The following is a 22,634-nucleotide window of genomic DNA, read 5'->3' as shown; positions in this document are numbered from 1 at the left end:
TAACATTTCAAAAATGTCATTATAGAACATTTGAGGTGCACTGAAATTTCTTTTGTATAGCTAGAGTATAAAATACATCATGCATTTTAAAATCCTGAAAACTATTTAGTTTCCCTACTCATCTTTGACTCCCTAAATTTCATTACTGAAAATAGATTATTTTACCTGACAGCTCATGTGAATTATGTTTCACTTGAATGTTTACACTGTTAAGCCACTTCTATTCAATATTTCACAATTCAACTTTTATACCTTTAGTAAACGATGAATGCATTTAACCTTTCTCATTCTGTACATACTTGATTTTGCCATGTTCATTTCTGTCTTCAAAAATTGTTCACTTGTGTTCTGATAGAATTTATCCATCTTTCCTTCCTTTCATAGAGGAACATGAAGCGCAATGCCAGTAGGAGTTGCCTTGGAAAGAAAAGTAATTTGGGTTTACGGGAGAGAGAGTGGCTCAAAGGAGATATAAGAAGAGGTTGCATATATATTCATGGAAAGGAGATGGTATTGGCAAATGTTTCTTCCTCCACCTCTTCGTCTGGTACTTCGCTATCATCCACTTCCACATCATCTGGCCCAGATCTTCAGTTGGTACTCTGCAGCACTGAAACAACAACAGCAGAGCTGTGCACTCAGGATAGTGATGATTTGTATCTGCAGCTCCATGGTGATTTCATCAGGTAGGAACAAACCTCTGAGGGAATGCAGTGGTTTGGCAGATAGTCCGCTGAATTTTATCATCGTGTATTTTTTACGTGCTGGCTGTTTATTTGGAGGAATCAGTGATAGCATTTAGGCAACAGATCATTTGTGGGGCTATGAATTTTAATGAGGGATAGAGTTATTTTTGACTGAGAAGGTAAGAATGGCGAGAAGAGTTAACAACATGTATTTGTAATTCAAACCTCAAACTAAACATTTTCAGTTGCTTCATCAATTACCTCCTCCTTCCATAGGGTCAGAGGGTGCTAACTGCTGATTATACAATATTCACTTCCTTGCCTAACTCAGGAAATTAAGCAGTCTATAATTACTTGCAGCAGGGCAGAGCCAATGAGAGCCAGCTCCCTAAGCCTGTGATAAGCTAAGGTGCTTTCTCACAAAACATTCACAATTAGTGACCATTCTATTCTTGGTGAGGCCCAACGTAAGGTTTCTTGCAAAGGTATTTTAAATTGTGTTAGTGTTTCTTCTCTTAAGATCTCCAGAATAGTTTCTTGAGTGTTGATTGTATATGAAAACAGAAGAATTTTCCACCCGTCATCTTTGAAACATACTGAATTCGATCATGAGCACAGTGCAAAGATCTCCTGCTCCAAATTGTGGATTACATGCATATTGTACTGTTTAAACTAAGTGAATTGATATTCCCCTTGATTAACAGGGTTTACAGTTGTTGAAATTACTGACTAGTATCTATAGGTCTGTTCAGGTTTCGGTGTGACTCAGAGTTAGGAACCAGCCATCATTGATTTATATTTTATTTTTTGTTTAATGTTCTTTACAACTCAAAAAAAAGAACTGTTTTTAGATGACCTTAAATGTTTTGCCTTTCTAAGCATAAGTTTGCATTGCTGAATAATGGCTTTGTTCTGAAGTTCCCCATTTCAGTTGGCTCCTCTGCCTTGATGTTCTTGGCTCAACAGAGTCCCCTTATCCATGATAAGTTTACTGATTCAGACATTAATTGTCTCCTTGGTTATAACCTTTGTTTTCCTTATTTTCTTGGCTTTCCTGCAAATCTTGTGTTTATTGTTGCTTTTCTCTCTTATCTTCTGCTATCCATGCTCAAAGTTCATCTACTTAATGGCACTTTGGATTCTTGTCTCAGAGTTCAAAAGTCCCATTTGATGTTGTTGCATATGAGGAGAAGGTCCTCGGTGTAAATGATTGATTGTTGAACTCAGTTTTAATTCACTGTTAAGTTATATTGCAGTATACTGTTTAAAATTGGATAAACTATATAATAGCTGATAGACAGTAGTCATACATGACATGTACACCATTGTATTTGAACTTCCTCTGCACCACTTTGTCAGTGCCCCATCAAGTTGCAGTAATCTTATCCCTAAATAGGATTGCGAGATTTCTAAGAACAGCATGAATATTAAGAACACTAGATATTTCAAGAGCATAGACAGAAGTGTAAAATCAAACCCTCTATGATAGGAAAACATTATTTTGAATACAGATCATATGTTATTATGCAATCAGATTTAGAAAATTATAGAGGTTTGTTCTTTTCATTTGGTCTTGCTCCTATGTTTACCAATGGATGTATTTTCCCCTTTTCCAACATAATGCGATCATTAGAGTTGTATTATATCCTTGATTAATTTTACAATATTGCTTTTTATTGTTCAGGAGAGCCAATCATTTGTAATAGTTCAGCAGGCTAAATGGGAAGGCATAGATGGTAATTAGTAACAATGAACATGCCAACACAAGAATTAGGAGTAGGATTGAGCTTCCATCAATCAAGTGCTAACTGGTCTTCTACCTTGGCTTCATTTTCCTACACCATTCCTGTTTCCCTTGATTCTCTTCATTTTGAATGGACATGACTGAACCTCCAGAGCCATCTAGGGAAGGGAATTCTTAAAAAACCATACCACCCTCTGAGTAAAGAAATTTCCTTTATTTCAGTTCTAAGTAGCTTTTTCCTTTTCAGTGATTCTCCCCCCCCCCCCCCCCCCCCCATTCCAGATTCTCCACCAAGGGGACTTGCCCTTCTTGAATCCATCGTTTTGAACCCTATAAAACATGCTGTAAGATTTAATGAGATCACCTCACATTCCTTTATACTTAGTTAAAGGTCTTCTCAACTTCTCTACATAGGGAAACATTAGTACCCTTGGAACCATTTTGGTAAATCTTCATTGCACTTCATTTATGACAAGTGTATCTTTTTTTTTTGTTGTATAAGGAGACCAAAATTGCTACGATACTTTAGGTGAGGTCTAAACAAGGTCCTTTATAACTTAGTAAGCCATTTTTACTCTTGTACTCAAATTCTTTATGAATATAGATCAACAGTATTTGGCCAGTTTGAGCAATAATTATTCAACTGCGTGTTATGTGATCTATTTAGCTGAGACATTGATGCAATTTTTATGATAAGGGTGGAATTTTTGGAGTCTTTCTGATCTACAAATGTTGATTTATTATTAATTGATAAATTTAATTAGCTGACTGACTGGAACATTGGAATAATCTTAAATAGAATATTTTGAAAAACTTCTATGTGGATTATCTTTCTGATGGGCATTTTGAAAGACCCAACTTTTCTGACGACTATTTCTGACAGAGAGGAGACAGGATTTATCATTGGCTATCAGAATGTTGACCTTTTTTTGTACTGGTAACACAGTTATGTCTCTCCTCTATAAGCCTCTTGAGGCCTGCCTTTCGCTGGATGTTTCAAGAAGTCTGTGACTGATTAATTACCATTTTAGCAAATTGAAGTCTGAGGATATTTGGAAGAGATGAGATGCAATATAGTTTATAATTTTTTCCTGTTAAGGTGTTGATTGATTCAATAACTATCAACAGCTATTTTGATTATTCATAAAACAGCCAAATTTCACCAGTGAGCCAGGGCATTAAACAATAGGGCATTTGTGCATGGACTTTGTGGGAGAAAGTGGCAGTCTAGCTTAGCTTTGTTCCATCTTAAGCTTGTGTGCATATGGACAATTCCCAAAGGCTAGTTATAGGAAGTTGCTGTGGGATGATAACACACAAAATCAGAGCAAGCTGAAGTCACATTCATTATTGCAAACATGCAGAGGAAAGCATACCAAAGGCAATGGAATATAATTTACAGTAAGTCTACTTATTAGCAATTGGTGAGGCTGGCTAGACACTGTTCTTATTTGTTCGATGTCTTTGTGTTTTGTGCACATTTGTCTTATAAGTACCGATAAGTATACTGAGAATTCATCTCAAAGACAAAACAACTTTAACTTGACTAGTCATATTAACCCAGACAAAATTACTGTAACAGAATAAATTTCAGGAACTTTATGTTTAACATCAGTCTTTCCTGTTTGGCCCTGGAAACCTGTATCTGACAACAGTGATTACAAGTTACGAGCAGGATTTTCAGTTGTCAAGATGGTCCAGAAGTTATTTAATCCTTTTTTTTTCCATATTGTGAGCAGTAAGTCCTCAATAATTTTTACCTCCATGTACCTTTTGTAGTTTTCTTACAACTTTGCTAGATATTGTAATGCTGTCCAACTCAACTTAGAGTAGGCTTAGTCACTATAGCTGGTATATTTGACCTCTCTTAGAAGCAGTAATATGTATCCTTTGTTGGAAATCATTACTATTTTTGTAAGCATGCAAATTTAATTTGAGGTGGCAGCAAATACAAGGGGTTTGGATATTTCTGAATCGTGTGTTATTGCACACGTGAGAGCTATGCTTCATTGCAAGTTTTCCATGTTTTTCTACAGGCTTATTGCATTACTCATGAACAATCTGTGGTCATAGATTCTCCAAGAGAAAGTCATTAACTAACTGTACCTGACTTCATCTTTCTTATCTGGAACGTCAAAATGTAATATAATTTTATCTCATTTAAAACAATTTGGAAAAGCTTTCCATTTGGTGAAGTATGTTGTCATTGAGGATGTCATTGAAATTACCTACTACCTCATGAGCCTCAGCATCTCTATTGTCCTTGCCTACTACCCAATGATCCTTCACAACTTCCGTCACTTCCAATGGGATCCTACCACCAAACATGTCTTTACCTCCTTGTTTTCCCCCCCACCCCCACTTTCTGCAAGGATCATTCCCTCTGTGATTCCCTTGTCTGTTCATCCCTCCCTACTAATCTCTCTCCTGACAGTTATCTCTATAAGCCCATTTACTTCCTCCCTCACTGCCATTCAGGGCCCCAAGCAGACCTTTCAGGTGAGGCAAAACTTCACCTGCAAATCTGCTGGGGTCATTTATTGTGTGCGGTGCTCCTGATATGATCTCCTCTACATCGGTAAGACCCAACGTAAATTGGGGGACCTAAGTGGTATTTTCCAGTGACTAAGCATTTTAATTCTGATTCTCATTCCCTTTCTGACCTGTCGGTCCATGACATCCTCTTGTACCATGATGAGGGCAGCCTCATAATAGAGGAGCAACGGCTTACGTTCCTTCTAACCTGATGGCATGATTATCAATTTCTCCTTCTGTTAAAAACATTTTTCTCTTCCCTTCCCCTCTTCAATTCCCCGCTCTGGCCTCTAACCTCTTCTCATCTGCCTATCACCTCCCCGTGTGTCGTCGTCTTCCCTTTTTCCTATGGTCCACTCTCCTATCAGATTCCTTCCTTACCAGCCCTTTACCTTTTCTACCCACCTGGCTTCTTCCTTCCTTCCCCTCCCCACACCTTTTTATTCTGGCATCTTCCCCTTTCCTTTCCAGTCCTGAAGAAGGCTCTCTGCCTGAAATGTCAACTATTCATTTCCATCAATGCTGCCTGACCTACAGCATTTTGTGTGTGTGTTCATCCAATGTTGTACAATTGTAAGAAAAAGTTTGTGAACCCTTTGCAATTACCTAGTTTTCTGCATTAATTACTCATAAAATGTGGTCTGATGTTCATCTATGTCACAATAATAGATGAAAAATTCTGCCTAAACTAATAACACACAAACAATTGTACTTCTCATCAATACTAAGTATACCATTTAAAATATTAAGTTAATAATACTAATTATTTAAGTCCCAGTAAAATCCTGATTAAACTATGTTTTACCACATTTCTAAATTCCTTTGTAGCTCTGTGTAATTTAATAATGTCAGAAAAATAGCTATTTAAAATGATAGAACTTGAACAAAAGAGCCACTTGTGGAAGAGTTAACTTCATTGTAAACCTGTCCAGACTGGCAGCATTTCATCCAACAAAAATTGCAATAAGCTGTTTATTTCAACTACTGTCGACTGTTAAACTCACATAAGGTCTATCTTAAGAATACAAAATTGAACAGGGCATTCAAAATCATAACTAATTTTGTTGTTCACCAATGGAAATCAAATATTTATTAAGAAAGATGATATTTGAAATTGCATCTCAGTTCTCAAACAATTCCCCAAAATGAGGATTTGCAGCTGCCATTCTACCACTTATTTTTAATTTAAACTGCATGAAGGGCAAGTCTTCTCTTAACTGTAAGCAAATTAAAATGTTTTTTTTAAATGTTCCATTGACTTAAATCAGATATTGTAACTTTAAATTTTGTCTTCATGATCTACTGCCTTATTTCCCTTGGTGGTCAAGAAGGCCATTGGTTAAAAGGAAAGATACTAATGTCTACAATTCTAACTTTTATTATTAGTCTTTGGTTTAAAATTTCTTTCAAGGGTGTGTCTACCTGCCTTAAAAGTAAGGAAAAGTCCTTCTCATTGTACAATTTAGAAAGATTGAATCAAGTAATGAGTTAGGAGTTCAAAAGCTTGGCAACATTTGAATATTACCTGAAGTCATGAGCCTGATATATAGTAATTCTATTTAAATCAGTTAAAAGCCATTATCATGACAGGAGATTTATAACAATATAAATTAAATTTTTGGTACAGAAGTGAACAATTGCAGTGAAAAAGATAAGGCTACAAAGGCTTTACTGCTTTTGGACGCCTAATTCGTTATTGTCTGCTGCTTTAACGTTAGATATTAAAGATGAATTTTTGCACAAGGATTGCCCTGGCAAACATATGACACTCCCACACAAACTAATCTAGGTTCTAGTATGCTATATCAATAGTTTCAGTGCCAATTGACTTTTAAAATATTATTTGTGTAAATCATTTCCTGATAGGTTCTACTTCCTGCATCATGTGTCAGAATGGCTACGTCCTCATAGAGTCCAGTGAGTCATTTTATTCCCTTTTCTGTTCTATTTGTGTGTCCCAGTTTTCCACAGTTCCTAAATTCCTCTACCTTTTCTATTGCAGCAACCTCAAGCCAGAGACTTTGTTAACCACATTTGAAACAATTGCCTTTAGTCTGTCTGCCACATAATGATTTTCTTGGTGGATTTCACTTTCTATCTTACTCACCCAACTCAATCTGCTGATGTTGTAGTTTGCTCCCAGGATAGCCATTCTGGACCTGATGTGTCTTGCTGAGATTATAGAACAGTATAGCATAGTAAGGGCTCTTCAGCCCACAATGTTGTGCCAACCTTTTAGCATTCTCCAAGATCAAGCTGACCCTTCTCTCCTACACTGTCCATAACCATTCATTTTTCTTTGATCTATATACTTAAGAGTCTTTTGTATGTTCCTACCATTCTGTATATATTTTTTTTAAAAACTTTCTCTGGCAGCTTTACAAACTTTCCTCTCATCTGCTTAAAAGGATGTCCTCTGGTAATAGCCATCGCTGTCCTGGGGGGAAAAAAGTGCTGGCTATCCACTCTATGCCTCATCTTCTTGTACACCTCTATCAAGTCACCTCTTAATTTCCTTCACTCCAAAGGGAAAAGCTTTAGCTTGTTCAGCCTTTCCTTATAAGACATGTTTTCTGTTCAATCAGTATCCTAGTAAATCTCCTCTGCACCCTCTAAAACTTGTGTGTCTTTCCTATAATGAGGTGGCCAGAACTGAACATTTTACTTCAAGTGTGATCTAACTAGGTTTTAGAGCTGCAACGTTATCTTGTAGTTCTTAAACTCAGTCCCTTGGCTAATGAAGGCCAACGGACCTTCTTAACCACCCTATCTGCTTGCATAGCAGCTTTGATGGATCCATGAACTTGAACCCCAAGATTCTTCTGTTCCTCCACACTGCTGAGAATCCTTCCATTATCTTGTACTCTGCCTTCAAATTCAACCTTACGAAGTAGCTCACTTCACACTTCCATGGATTGAATTCCATCTGCCTCTTCTCTGCTCAGCTTTGCACCCTATGTCCCGTTGTAACCTATGACAACATTTTACACTATTCACAACACCACCATCCTTTGTGTCATGTGCAAAATTACTAACCTTCCCACTTCCTTAAACAAGTAATTTTCAAAAATTATGAGTAGGGCTCCCAGAAAAGATCCCTGCAGACCACCACAAGCCACTGATCTCTAGGCAGATTGTTTTGTCTACTACGACTCTCATTCTGTGGGCAGGTCAATATACACTGCCAATTTTCCATGGATTGCGTGCCTCATCGCTTTCTGAATGAGACTATCATGGGAAACTTTGTCAAACATCTTAATAAAATCCTTATACACGACTTCTGCTGCTCTACCTCCAATTTGTTTTGTCTCTTCCTTGAAAAATTGAGTCAAGCTTGTGATGCATGACCTGCCCCTAGCAAAGCTATGCTAACTGTTCCTAATAATACTATGCTTCTCCAAATGATCATAAATCTTCTAAGAATCCTTTCTATTAGTTTGCCCACCAATGACATAAGATTCGCTAGTCTTTAATTTCCAGGAATATCCGCACTACCTTTCTTGAACAAACAAACAGCATTTGCCGACCTCCAATCTTCTGGTGCTACTTCTGTGGCCACTGAGGATGCAGAGATCATCGTTTACACCTAGCAATCTCCTCCCTCACTTCCTGTAGTAATCAGGGGTATATCCTGTCCAGCCCTGGAGACTTGTCTATGGTAATGTTTTTCAAAAGATTCAACACTGCGTCTTTCTTAACCTTGACGGGCTGTAGTGTGTTAGCTTGTCCTATGCTGACCTGACGTTTGTCAAGGCCCTTCTCACTGGTGAACATTGAAGCAAAATGTTCATTAAGGTCGTCTCTTACCACCTCTGACTCTGGGCATTACGTTTCCTCCTTTATCTCAGAGTCATCCTACCCCTGCTCTAGTCATCATCCTGTTCTTCAGGTGCATGTAGATTGTCTTGGGCTTTTCCTTAATCCTACTCACCAAGGTCTTCCCATGTCTCCTAGCTCTTCTAAGTACCTTAAGATCCTTCCTAGCTACCTCAAAACTCTGAAGAGCCCAGTCTGATTTTTGTTTCCTAAATCTTAAGTATGATTCTTCCTTCCTCTTGACTAAATGTTCCACCTCTCTTGTCAAGTTCAACCAATCATCCTTTCCTTCTCTCAATGGGACTAACCTATTCAGAACTCCATGCAACTGCTCCCTAAATAACCTTCACAGTTCTGTGCATTTTTCAGAAAACTTCTATTCCCAACTTATACTCCCAAATTTTTGCCACATAGCACTGTAATTAGCCCTGTAATTAAATAGTTTCCCTTAATGTTTGCTCCTATCCTTGTCCATGGCCAAAGTAAAAGTTGTGATCACTATCTCCTAAATGCTCACCCACCAAGACATCTGTCACCTGACTATATTCATTGCCTCGTACTAGATCCAGAATGGCCTCTCCTCCAGTGGGCTTGTTCACATACCTGTCCATATACTGTGACAGGAATCCTTCCTGAATACACCATTTAAACTTTTTGACTTGGGTGCCAATCAGTATTAGGGAGGTTGAAGTCACCCATGACATCAACTCTATTATTTTTGCACCATTCCAAAGTTTGCCTACTGATCTGCTCCCCAATCTTCCTGTTGCTATCAGAGGACTTACAGAATAGTCCCAATAGAGTGATTGCTCCTTTCTTGTTTGTGACTTCCACCCACACTGACTTGGTAAATGATCCCTCCACAGTGTCCTCCTTTCTAGAGCTGTGGTACTATCTCTGATAGCAACGTCACTACCCAAGCACTTTTAACCTCCTTTTTCTTTAAAAATATCTAAAAACTAGAATGTCAACCAGCTATTCCTGCCCTTATGCCAGCCAAGACTCTGTAATGGCTATGAGACTCCGGGATGGATACATGGACCTTAGAAAAATAGAGGGCTATGGGTAAGCCTAGGTAGTTCTAAGGACATGTTCGGCACAGCTTTGTGGGTTGAAGGGCCTGTATTGTGCTGTAGGTTTTCTATGTTCTATAAGTTTATAGTTCTAAGTATTGATCCTTAAACATTTTCAGAGACACTGCATGCTCTCTATCAGTATGAGAAAGATCTGGAGACTCCTCTCTGATGTCCTGAATTTTCATTTCTTATACTCATTTGTAGCTGCTTTATTTTTCAGGGTGACACCATTATAGTTCCCCTGCATCAAGTTAACCCAAAATGGCTATCTTAAAGGATTGGTATTCTTGTTTGTTCAGTGGCTTGTGTCAGAGCACCATTGTTCTGGATATCTGATGGTGGTTTTCACTGTTCTTATATGATATCTGTGTGATACATTTGAGTATTTATTGCTTTTTCTGGTTTATTCCAAAATTAGGATGAGCAGTAGGGCCACTTAGACCCAGAAGCCTACTTCATTTATTAAGAATATGGCTGATCAGATTGTAAGCTCTATCCTGTGTTCCTATTTAGCTTTGAAGGCTCTGCTTCCATTACCTTCTGAAGAGGAGAATTCCCAAGATTTGTGAACCTCTAAGCGAATGTTTTATCTCTGTTCTTTAAAATATGCAATACATAGAACAATACATCATAGGAAAACACCTTTCACACCACAGAGTCCATGCTGACCATGGCGCCAAATTAAAATGTGCCTTATGTGGTCTGTATCCCTCCAACTCCTGCCTGTTCACATGCTTGTCTAAGTGCCATTTCAGTGTTGCTTTCTAGCCTTGTAACTAGTACTCTCTAATCTAGGCAACTTTGTGGTGAAGCTCTTCTGCACCCTCTCTATAGTGTCCACGTTTTTCCTGTAATGATATCCAGAACTGCACACACTATTCCAAATGTGATCTAATTGAAGTTTTATAAAGCTGCAACATGTCTTCTCGTATTTTATACTCAATGCTCTGACCAATAAAAGCAAGTACCACCTTCCTATATATTTTTGTTGCCACTTTGACGGAGCTATGGAATTGCATGCTAAGTTCCTTCGGTATAACTAATGCTCCATATTTATTGTGTACTAAACCTTAAGACCAAAAGACATAGGAGCAGAATTAGGCTATTTGGCCCATTGAGTCTGCTCCACCATTTAATCATAGCTGGTCCATTTCTCCCTCAACCCCATTCTCCTGCCTTTTCCCTGTAACCTTTCATGCCCTGATTTATCAAAAATCTACCAACCTCTGTCTCAAATACACCCAATGAACTGACCTCCACAGTTGCCTAGGGCAACGAATTCCACAGATTAACCACCCTCTGGCTAAAGAAATTCCTCCATCTCCATTCTAAAGTGACTTCCCTCTATTTTGAGGTTGTGCCCTCTGGTCCTATACTCCCCCTATATAGGAAACATTCTTTTCACATCTGCTTTATTTAGGCCTTTCAACATTTGATGGGTTTCAATGAGATTCCTCCTTCATTCTTCAAAATTCCAGCAAGTAAAGGCCCAGAGTGACCAAGCACTCCTCATTTGATAATTCTTTCATTCCCAGAATCATTTTTGTGAGCCTCCTTTGAAACTTCTCCAATGCCAATACATTGACAAACAATATGAAAAGAAGCAGCCCCAACACCAACCCCTGCGGAACACTACTCATTACTGACAGCTGATCAGAAAAGGCTCCCTTCGTTCCTGCTCTGCATCCTGTAAATCAGCCAATGTTAGTATCTTTCCTTCAATACTATGGGGTCTTATCTTGCTAAACTGCCTCATTTGTGGCACCTTGTCAATGACCTTCTGAAAATGAAAGTACACAACATCCACCGATACTCCTTGTTATTTCTTCAAAGAATTCCAACAGATTTGTCAGACAAGATTTCCCCTGAAAGAAGCCATGCTGATTTTGGTCTATTTTACCATGTGCTCCAAGTACCCTGAAACCTCATCCTTAACTGGAGCAAAATACTTATTCAGTTTGTCCACCATTTCCTTGTCTTCCCCTGCCCCCCCTCCATTGCTACCTCTCCAGCATCATTTTCCAGTTGTGATGTCTATTCTTACTTCTCTTTTACTCTTTATATATCTGAAAAAATCTTTTGGTTTTATTATCTAGCTTGTCTTCATGCTTCATCTTTTCCCTCTTTATGGATATTTAGTTGCCGCCTTTTAGTTTTTAAAAGCTTCCCAACCCTCTAACTTCCCACTAATATTTATCCTGTTAAATGTCCTCTCTCATATGTTGGCTTTGACTTCCCTTGTCAACCAAGGTTGTGTCATTGTGCCTTCTGAATACTACTATTTTGGGATGCATCTATCCTGTGCCTTCCCAATTGCTTCCAAAAACTCCGCCTTCCCAAATGCTTCCAAAAACTCGAGCCATTTCTCTGCCATCATCCCTGCTTGTGTCATCTTTCCTATGGTCAGCTCCCCTCTCATGCCTCCCTTATTCTCTTATTCCACTATAATGCTTGATACATTTGACTTCTCACTCTCAAATTGTAGGGTGATTTCTATAATCTGGTTCATTATACAACACCCACTCCAGAATAGCTGATCCCCTAGTGGGCTCAACCACCAGTGGCTCTAAAAAGCCATCTCATAGGCATTCTACAAGTTCTCTCTCTTAGGATTCAAAATCAACACCTGATTTTCCCAATCTACCAGCTTATTGACTATTGTAACATTGTCCTTTGACTATTGTAACATTTCCTGTCTCCCATGGTAATTTGTAGCCCACATCCTGGCTACTGTTCAGAGGCCTGTATATAACTCCCATCAAGGTCTTTTTATCTTTGCAGTTTCTTAAACTTGCCCACAATGATTCTACGTCTTCTGATCCTACGTCACCTCTTTCTAATGATTTAATTCTTTGCCAACAGAACCATCCCATCTCCTCAGCCTACCTGCCTGTCCTTTCAATACAGTGTGTATCCTTGAATGTTGAGCTCCCAACTATAATCTTCTTTCAGTCATGACTCAGTGATGCCCACAACGTCATACCTGCCAAGCTCTAACTGCACTACAAAATCATCTCCCTTATTCTGTATACTGCGTGCATTCAAATATAGCACCTTCAGTGCTGTATTTGTCATCCTTTTTGATTTTGTTCCTCAGTTGCACTGCAACTCATCCCAGTGTCTGCAATTTTGCCCTATTATCCACCTGTCTTTCCTGACAGTTTCACCACAGAGTGCCTCTGCCTGTATGCCAACTGCCCCATCCTCAGCTTCCCATCCTTTTGCCAACTTAGTTTAAATCCTCCCAAACAGTTCTAGGAAACCTGTCCACAAGGATTTTCATCCTCCTCGGGTTCAGGTGTAACCCATCCCTTTTGTACAGGTCATACCTTCCCCAAAAAGAGATCCCAATGATCCAGAAATCTGAAACCTTGCTGCCTGCACCAGTTCCTCAGCTACACATTCATCTGCCAAATTATTCTTATTCTTTCCTTCACTGGCAAGTGGCACAGGCAGCAATCCAGACATTACTACCCTGGAGGTCCTGCTTTTCAGATTTCAACCTAGCTCCCTAAAATCTCTCTTCAGGACCTCCTCCCTTTTCCTACCTATGCCATTGGTGCCAATATGTACCAAGACTTCTGGATGCTACCCATCCTCCTTAGAATGCCATGGACCTTGGCACCAAAGAGGCAACGTAGTATCTGGGTGTCTCTATCCACAGAATCTTATCTATTACTCTAACTATGGAATCCCATATCACTTCTGCAGTCCTCTTCTCTTCCCCCTCCCTTCCCTTCTGAGCCACAATGCCAGACTCAGTGCCAGAGAAACTGTCGCTGCAGCTTCCCCCTAGTAGTTTGTGTCTCTCCCCCCCCCCCCGCCCCCATACAGTATCTAAAGCGGCATACATTATTAAGGGGAAAGGACACAAGGAACTCTGCACTTACTGCTCACTTCCTTTCCTTGACAGTCACCCAGGTACCTGCCTCCTGCAACTTAGGGGTGACTACCTACCTGTAATTCCCATCTATCACCTCTTCAATTTCCTGTATGAACCGAAGGTCATCAAGCTGCAACTCCAGCTCTTACCACGTTCTCTGAGGAGCTGCAGCTCAGTGCAGATGTGGTTATCTGGAACTTGAAGGACTCCCAGAGTTCCCTCATCTCATACCAAGAACAGAACACAGCCTCATAGTCATCTTCACTGCTCTAGCTATGTATTAACACAAAGAATTAAGAATGAAGAAGAAATGTCCTATATGCACACCTTGCTGAAGCCTGTTCTTGCCGAAGCCTCCTCACTCTGACACTCGTCCACTCGCACAGTAGCCACTCCACTTGCCCCTTCCTTATTTTTATTTACCTTTGCTAGAATCGTTATTTGATTGGCATTCAGAAAACACTGAAAGCTCATGAACACTCCTTTTTTAAATTCTCTCACAGACCTGTGAGTTACCTTCTCTCACACTCCCAATTTGATTGGGCCAGCAGAAAACTGCTGAAAGTCTCGGAATGCTGCTTTTTAAAATCTCACTCATGGACCTATAAACTGCCTTCTCGCTCCCAATTCAGTTAGGTTGCCAGAAAAACTTACATTTGACCTCCTCAAATACAACACTTAAATTTTAGACAAGTTTTGACAGAGACAGTAGCAAAAAGTGGCATTTACTCTGTTGATTTAAAAATTCCACAGGGATTAGAAAAATACTTCCAGTTTGAAATCAGATATGCATGGAATGTATTTTACTGAAATTAATGTAGTCTTGTCGTGTATGAAGAAGTGGATAAAATACAATTAGATACAAGTCACTGAATATAATTTGGAGAGAAAATTGGAATAATTAAAGTAATGAGAGTAAATAATGCCAATTCCATAAGTATAAATTGCAAAGGGCTGTTTAATTTGTAAAATGGCATATCAAATGCTGGTAGAATCAAAAACTCAGATTGCTAAGAAGTTTTCAAGCAAATATTTCTATCAGACATGCTGCCACCTGTTCAAAGTATCAGTGCCTGGCTTGATAAATGAGGTGTGTGTGTTCCTCAGAAGTAATTACTTTTGTCCTTGCAAGAATAGGTTGTGTTCTGATGTTAAGCGGAAGAATTAACCTTGTAGCTATTCAGCATTTGAATGTATCCCTAGCAAGAGGAACCACAAAGTGTATATTATGGAATGGTTTGAAAAAAAACGGCATAATTTTGATTATAACTATTCTAGGTATAATGCTTGACATTCTCTCTGCAGGTAATTGTTTTGCATGGTATGGATAATACTGTTTGAGTTTGATAAGATGCTGAGTTTACTTTCAATTTACCTTTCAAATTTTTAGTTGCTAATATTTTGTCCTTCACTGACTTAATAATGGAATTTCTTCTGATGTATTATGACCAAGAAGATGTTAGAGCCATTCCTTTTTATGCTGAGTAGAATTGGATGTCTGTAGGATCAAGATACAGGTTTCCCCCGCAATCCGAAGGTAGAGCGTTCCTATGAAACCGTTTGTAAGCCGAAATGTTGTAAGGCGAAGAAGCAATTACCATTAATTTATATGGGAAAAATTTTTGAGCATTCTCAGACCCAAAAAAATAACCTACCAAATCAAACCAAATACACACAAAACCTAAAATAACACTAACATATAGTAAAAGCAGGAATGATATGATAAATATACACCCTATATAAAGTAGAAATATTGTATGTACAGTGTAGTTTCACTTATCAAAATCGGGAAGACAGCGAGCTGAAATTGATTTGGAGAAAAAAAATCGGCACGTACACGCATATGCACATATACACATGTGCAAACAACTGCCCGCACAAAGCTTCATGGTCATTGTAGTCTTTCTTGGGGTAAACACACGTATAAAGCAGGCGTCTTTTTCATAAAAGCGAAAATCCTCTTTGGTTAGCGAAAGTAGATACTAGTGCAGGTCTTTCGTAACAGCGAGCTGTCAAGAAGTGAGTGTTCGAAAAACGGGGGACACCTGTAACTGGTCTCATAATGCTGGATGATGAAAGGAAAATAATTAATCAAGATGTATTGTAAATGATCTGTGTAAATATTGACCAAACACAGGATTAGAGTGGGTTATGATATCAAATACGTATCATTTACTGTTTCATTTCGGCATATTGAGAATGTTTATTTGAAAAAGTTATTGGACTGCAGTCATTGAATTATAACCTCATTGAATAGCACTTTCTGGAGAAAAAGAAAACACAAATTTGGTAAAAATTTACGCATAGCAATTGGAATCTTATGCATTCATCATTATCAAAAAATGAAATAGCACTTTTTTTATTGCACAGTGTAATGAATTTTTGTATACTTAACGGATTTATGATTGCTCCAAAAAGCAGGCAGAGAAAACTTTTTCATATGATTGTTGCAGCTAGACCTTTTTCAAATAAAAAATCAATTATTGCAACAATATAGACTGTTATCAGAAATATGTTTGTAATTTTTAGATAGTCTGAGCATGGTTGTTTGAGTGTGTGGTAAACTATGTATACCTGTCTGGACATGCCCCTCTACTGACTGCTCCTGTGGCTCCTCCCACAGACCCCTGTATAAAGACGATTGGAGGCACTGCTCCTCCCTCAGTCTTCCAGGATGTAGTGGTCTCGTTTGCTGCTAATAAAAGCCTATTGTTCGCCTCCCTTCTCAGAGAGTCATTGATGGTGCATCAATTTTATTAGCAGCAATTTTAAAACATGGAGAGCATTTTACGACCAGACAAATTGGACATTGATCCTCAATCTCCGGAAGCCAGCATCGCTTTTGAACTCTGGCTTGCATGCTTCCAATCGTACCTGGAAGAGATTCGTGTGACCGAGCCTGCAACGATGCACAAAATTCTCCTCTCCAGAATCAGTCCGCGGGTCTACTCCCTGATCAGGGATCTGCAGACCTACCAAGGGGCACTGGACGCCCTCAAAACACAATACCTGCGGCTGGTGAACACTGTCTACGCAAGACATTGCTTAGCGACGCGGTGGCAGCGGGCCGGAGAGTCGAGCGCTGAGTTTGTCCGGGCCCTACAGACACTCGTGCGGACCTGCGACTGCAGGGGACTGACGGCGGAACAGCATGCAGAGCTGCTGGTAAGAGACGCCTTCGTTATGGGGATCAGGTCAGTGTACGTGCACCAGCGGCTGCTGGAACACGCCGATCTTACCTTACATTCGGTGATTGAGTTGGCCGACACGCTGGAGGCCGCTCTGCACAATGCTGACGCTCTTCAGGCATGCGATCTCCTGCCGGCCTCGTGGACGCTGCAGACCCCGCAACCCGCCGGCGAATCTACCTCGGCTGCTGCCAGTTGCGAGTCCGCGCAGTGTTACTTGTGCGGACTCGAAATGCACCCCCGAAAATGCTGCCCAGCCCGAGAAGCTACCTGCTCCAGCTGCAGGAAGAAGGGCCACTTCGCCAAGGCCTGTAAGTCCAAACCGCGAGCGGGGTCGAGCAGCGCAGTGTGCGAGGCATGGAGGTCGCCATCTTGGTCGCCGCCATTTTGCCTGCCCCCGACCCACGGGTCTTACCAGGCACCTAGACGGTGATGCAACTCTGGCCTCCGTGACCCTCGACCAAAGCGCTCCACACCAGCTCACAAGGTCAATGATAGACATCCTGGTGGAGGGGCAGAGGACTAGCTGCCTGTTTGACATGGGCAGCACTGAGAGTTTTATTCACCTGGACACAGTGCAACAATACGGACTCGTGACACAGCCGGTAAGCCAGAAGGTCACCATGGCTTCTGGATCACATTCCACAGACATCCGGGGGGGGGGGGTTGTGTAGCGACATTGGTGGTGCAGGGCACAGAATATCGGAACTTTGCGTTACTGGTCATGCCTCAACTGTGTGCCCCTGTGCTATTGGGGCTTGACTTCCGGAGCCACCTGAAAAGTGTGACAATGGAGTATGACGGGCCCATCCCACCAATCACTGTCAGAAATCCTCAGTTTTGTGGGACTTCATCATATACTCCACTACTGACCACACACACACACCGACCCGCACATTCCAACCAGCACCATGCCAACGGCCGTGCTACTGACACCACTTGCAGCCTCTCCACCCACAAGATCACTCCCCCACCGCTGTTTGCCAACCTGACCCCCGACTGTAAACCTGTGGCAACTAAAAGCAGGAGGTACAGCGCGGGGGCAGGGCCTTCATTCAGTCAGAGGTGCAGCGGCTGCTCAGGGAGGGGATCATTGAGCCAAGCACAAGTCCTTGGAGGGCCCAGGCGGTCGTTGTTCGGACTGGGCAGAAAAATAGGATGGTCGTGGACTATAGCCAGACCATCAATAGGTTCACGCAGCTTGACACGTACCCCCTACCCCGCATCGCGGATATGGTCAATCAAATAGCTCAGTACAAGGTGTACTCGATCATAGACCTGAAATCCGCTTACCATAAGCTCCCCATCCGTCCGGAGGACCGCCCCTACACCGCCTTCTAGGTGGGTGGCAGGCGGCAGGCTCTATCACTTCCTGCACGTCCCCTTCGGTGTCATGAATGGTGTCTCTGTCTTCCAGAGGGAAATGGACCGGATGGTGGACCAGTGCCAACTGAAGGCCACGTTCCCATATCTGGATAACATCACCATCTGCGGTCACGACTGGCAGGATCACGACAATAACCTCCAATGATTTTTCCAAGTGGCCAAAGCTATTAACCTCACCTATAACAGGGACAAGTGTGTGTTTGGAACCACCCAACTTGCTATCCTTCGGTATGTCGTGGAGAACGGTGTCATTGGCCCTGACCCTGACCGTATGCGCCCCCTGTTGGAACTCCGTCTTCCCACCACCCTCGGAGCCCTCAAACGATGCCTGGGCTTCTTTTCCTATTACGCCCAATGGGTCCCTCACTACGCAGACAAGGCCCGCCCCCTGGTCAAGTCCACTGCATTTCCCCTCTCCGCTGAGGCCCGCGCGGCCTTCAGCCGCATTAAAGGGGACATTGCCAAAGCAACGATGCATGCGGTGGACGAGACCATTCCCTTCCAAGTAGAGAGTGACGCCTCCGACTTCGCGCTGGCTGCTACCCTCAATCAGGCAGGAAGGCCGGTAGCATTCTTCTCTCGTACCTTTCAAGGCCCTGAAATTCGGCACTCTGCGGTGGAGAAAGAAGCCCAGGCCATAGTGGAAGCTATTAGGCACTGGAGGTACTATCTTGCCGGCAAAAGGTTCACCTTGCTGACCGACCAGCGTTCAGTTGCGTTCATGTTCAGCAACCAACAGCGGGGCAAAATCAAAAATGATAAAATTTTGAGGTGGAGAATAGAACTCTCCACCTACAACTATGACATCCTGTACCGGCCTGGAAGGCTCAATGAGCCCCCTGATGCCCTATCACGGGGAGTGTGTGCCAGTGAGCTGCTCGACCGGTTATACACCCTCCATGCAGATCTTTGCCACCTGGGGGTCACCCGACTTTACCATTTTGTGAAAACCCGGAACCTGCCTTACTCCCTTGAGGACATCAGGACGATGACCAGGGACTGTCAAGTCTGCGCTGAGTGCAAACCGCACTTCTACCGTCCTGAACAGGCACAACTTATCAAGGCCACCTGTCCCTTTGAGCGATTGAGTGAAGACTTTAAGGGCCCCCTTCCCTCCACCAACCGCAATGTCTACTTTCTCAACATAATTAACGAGTACTCGCGGTTCCCCTTTGCCATCTCCTGCCCTGATACCACTGCCACGTCTGTCATAAAAGCCCTGCGCCAGCTCTTCACTCTGTTCGGATATCCCTGCTATATCCACTGTGATAAAGGGTCCTTGTTTATGAGTGACGAGCTGTGCCAGTACCTGCTGGCTAGGGGTATTGCTACAAGTAGGACCACGAGTTATAATCCCCGGGGAAATGGACAGGTGGAGAGGGAGAATGCTACTGTGTGGAAGGCCGCACTCTTAGCCCTTAGGTCAAAGGGATTGCTGGTCTCTCGCTGGCAGGAGGTCCTCCCTGAGACACTCCACTCCATCCGCTCCCTGTTATACACGTCCACCAATGCCACCCCTCATGAGCAACTCTTTTCTTTTCCCAGTAAGTCTGCCACTGGGACCACCCTACCGGCTTGGCTGATGTCCCCAGGGCCAGTGCTGCTCTGGAAACATGTGAGGAGCAATAAATACTCCCCGATGGTCGAGAGGGTTCACCCACTTCATGCGAACCCCCAGTATGTCTACGTGGTCTTACCTGATGGGCGGGAGGACACGGTCTCCATTCGCGACCTGGCGCCCGCAGGAGCACCAGACCCCTACCCGGAACACTCCATGGTGACTATGAACCCTGTATCCACCGATGTATATACCCACGAGACACCGCGCACACCAAGTCCTACATAGACTCCTCACGACACTCCCATACTGGGCACTGCGCGCACGCCAAGCCCTACACAGACTCCTGACGACACTCCCATACCGGGCGCCACGCACACGCATTAACTGACGTCTAACGGGCTGGCACCTCAAGTCAGGCCGGAGCCAGCACAACCACTGTCATTGATCGCAGCGACTGACTCAACCGCCTGATAGACTTAACCTGTAAATATACTTGTAAGAAACTTCGCCCCGTGGGGACTCTCTTTTAAAACAAAGGGCGGGGGGTGAATGTGGTAAACTATGTATACCTGTCTGGACACGCCCCTCTGCTGACTGCTCCTGTGGCTCCTCCCACAGACCCCTGTATAAAGACGATTGGAGGCACTGCTCCTCCCTCAGTCTCCAGGATGTAGTGGTCTCGTTTGCAGCTAATAAAAGCCTATCGTTAGCCTCCCGTCTCCGAGAGTTATTGATGGTGCATCAGAGTGTTTCTTGGTAATAATGTAGCAAAAACCATTAGGCTACCAGTCATGTTCATACTTGATTATTATTACATTTTAAGATGTTAGATTGTTTCATGAAAGCTGAAACAATTTTGTCAATTTTATTTTCAAATAAATGTTTTATACATAGTTTATCGGTGGTTCAAGTACTTAAAAGATTATTTTGACTTGGTATGTGTTGTATATTCCATAGTGAAGATGCCCATATTCTAACAGCTGTCAAGTTTTCATTGCTTCACAAAGGGTGCAAAGGAATGAGTGGATGAATTGTGCTCTTAAATGTTATTTTGATATTGGTTCAGACTTGCAAAGCAATGTGACCTTTCCTCTGGGCTCGTGTGGCAGGAAACAGATACAGGGCCAAGAAGAGAATACAGAAAAACATAATCTTAACCCTGTTTCTTTAAAAGAAAAAGCCTTGTGGAGTAGTAGTATTCCTCTGAGTCTGCCATAAGTAAATTCTAGGTAAAAAAGTTATGAGTAGGTTTGACTGTATTGTGTTCAAGCAATAGGGACACTTCTAGGTGGGGTATGTTGTGGTTGGCACTGTATAACATGGTCCCAGGAGAAATGCAAGCTTAGTGGGAAAAGTGTCTGCACTGCAGACATTGTATGACTTTAAAAAAAAAAATGAAACAGTGGAAATAAAGTTTAATTCAGATCCTGAAGTTTGACCACTATTTGAAAATATGACTTTCCTCAAAGTGGGCATTAGTACATTCATTCACACTTAAGAGCAATTGTCTTTATTTAGGCTACACTATTTATTCACACTTTGCTCTAAAGCAAGCATTTCACGTTCTTTGGCACATTTTTTCCATGTGTGCCATCATCAACTAATATTTGTAGCATCATTTTCATCTGAGAACCCCTCAAAATTCCTGCCTCCACTGAGAGTAAAAACTGGGAGGAGGAAGTGGCAGAGTTGCCAACTCAAAAGAATCATTTTCATGAACACAGGAAATTATGCAGATGCTGGATATCCAAAGCAACACTCTCAAAATACTGGAAGAACTCAGCAGGTCAGGCATTATTTATGGAAATGAATAAACAGACAAAGTTTCGGGCCGAGCCCCTTCTTTGGGACTGTAAAGGAAAGGGGGAAGACGCCAGAATCAAAGAGTGGCAGGAGGGGAGGGGGATAGCTAGAAGATGATAGGTGAAGCCAGGTGGGTAGGAAAAGTAAAGAGCTGGGGGAATGGCATCTGAGTGGATCATAGGAGAAGGGGAGTGGTTATAGGCAGTTGAGAAGAAGTAAGAGGCCAAGGTGGAGATTAGAAGAGAGTGGGAGTATTTTTTTCTCCCGGAAGGAGAAATCGATATTCATGCATTAGGTTGGAGACTAACCAGACAAAAGGTTTACAACAGTCCTCTTAGACATTTGTGTTGAACAGGGTGGTAATGTCAACATCTACTTCACTTAAGGAGTTGACTGTTTGGTAGATTCTAGATTGCATTCCACCTCTTTTGTTTGTCATGGGATAATTGCCATTCTGTAATAATACCTTAAGAGATTAGACTGCTGATAACTTCAGCTGTGCAGTTCCCTTGAAACATCCTTGCCATGGCTTAGCTCTGCCAGCTCCTCCTATTTGATTTGTTGCGACAGCCTTCTGCGTCTAGGCATTGCATCCTCATGCTTACTGCTTACAACTTCCTGCTAGTTTGGATCAGTCAAGTGAGGCTTTGCAGTTAAAATTGTCAGAGTGGTTTTGCTGATCCAATTCCTGGTCCAAGTAAAAATTGAGAGAGTTTCTCTTGACTTCCCAACAGTATAGTTGTTCATGGGTGATGCACCATTCCTTCAATAAACTACAGGAAGTCAAATAAACTACTGGATGTCAATTAAGTAGTTGAAACTTGAGCTATACACATTCTGATTCAAACAGGAATTGGACATGTCAGTAAAATTCCAATGTCATTGTAACATCACAATGAAAGTGTCATACATCTAAAACTAATGAAACCTATTAATAACAAAAAAGGCTAATTGCA

General features: G+C 41.8%; 1 protein-coding gene across 1 annotated transcript in view; it reads left to right on the top strand.

Moving 5' to 3' along the window:
• Positions 1 to 22,634, top strand: part of LOC140740706 (PH domain leucine-rich repeat-containing protein phosphatase 2-like) — a 133,438-nt gene that overhangs the window by 3,875 nt on the left and 106,929 nt on the right. Inside the window, exon 2 of the mRNA XM_073070152.1 lies at positions 385 to 686. Coding sequence (XP_072926253.1) covers positions 385 to 686 — 302 coding nt within the window. The remainder of the gene's footprint in view (positions 1 to 384; positions 687 to 22,634) is intronic.

The sequence above is a fragment of the Hemitrygon akajei genome, chromosome 17, assembly GCF_048418815.1.
Source record: "Hemitrygon akajei chromosome 17, sHemAka1.3, whole genome shotgun sequence".
NCBI lineage: Eukaryota > Metazoa > Chordata > Chondrichthyes > Myliobatiformes > Dasyatidae > Hemitrygon > Hemitrygon akajei.
Note: the sequence above shows the minus strand (reverse complement) of the source record. Positions and strands in the feature narration are given on the sequence as shown.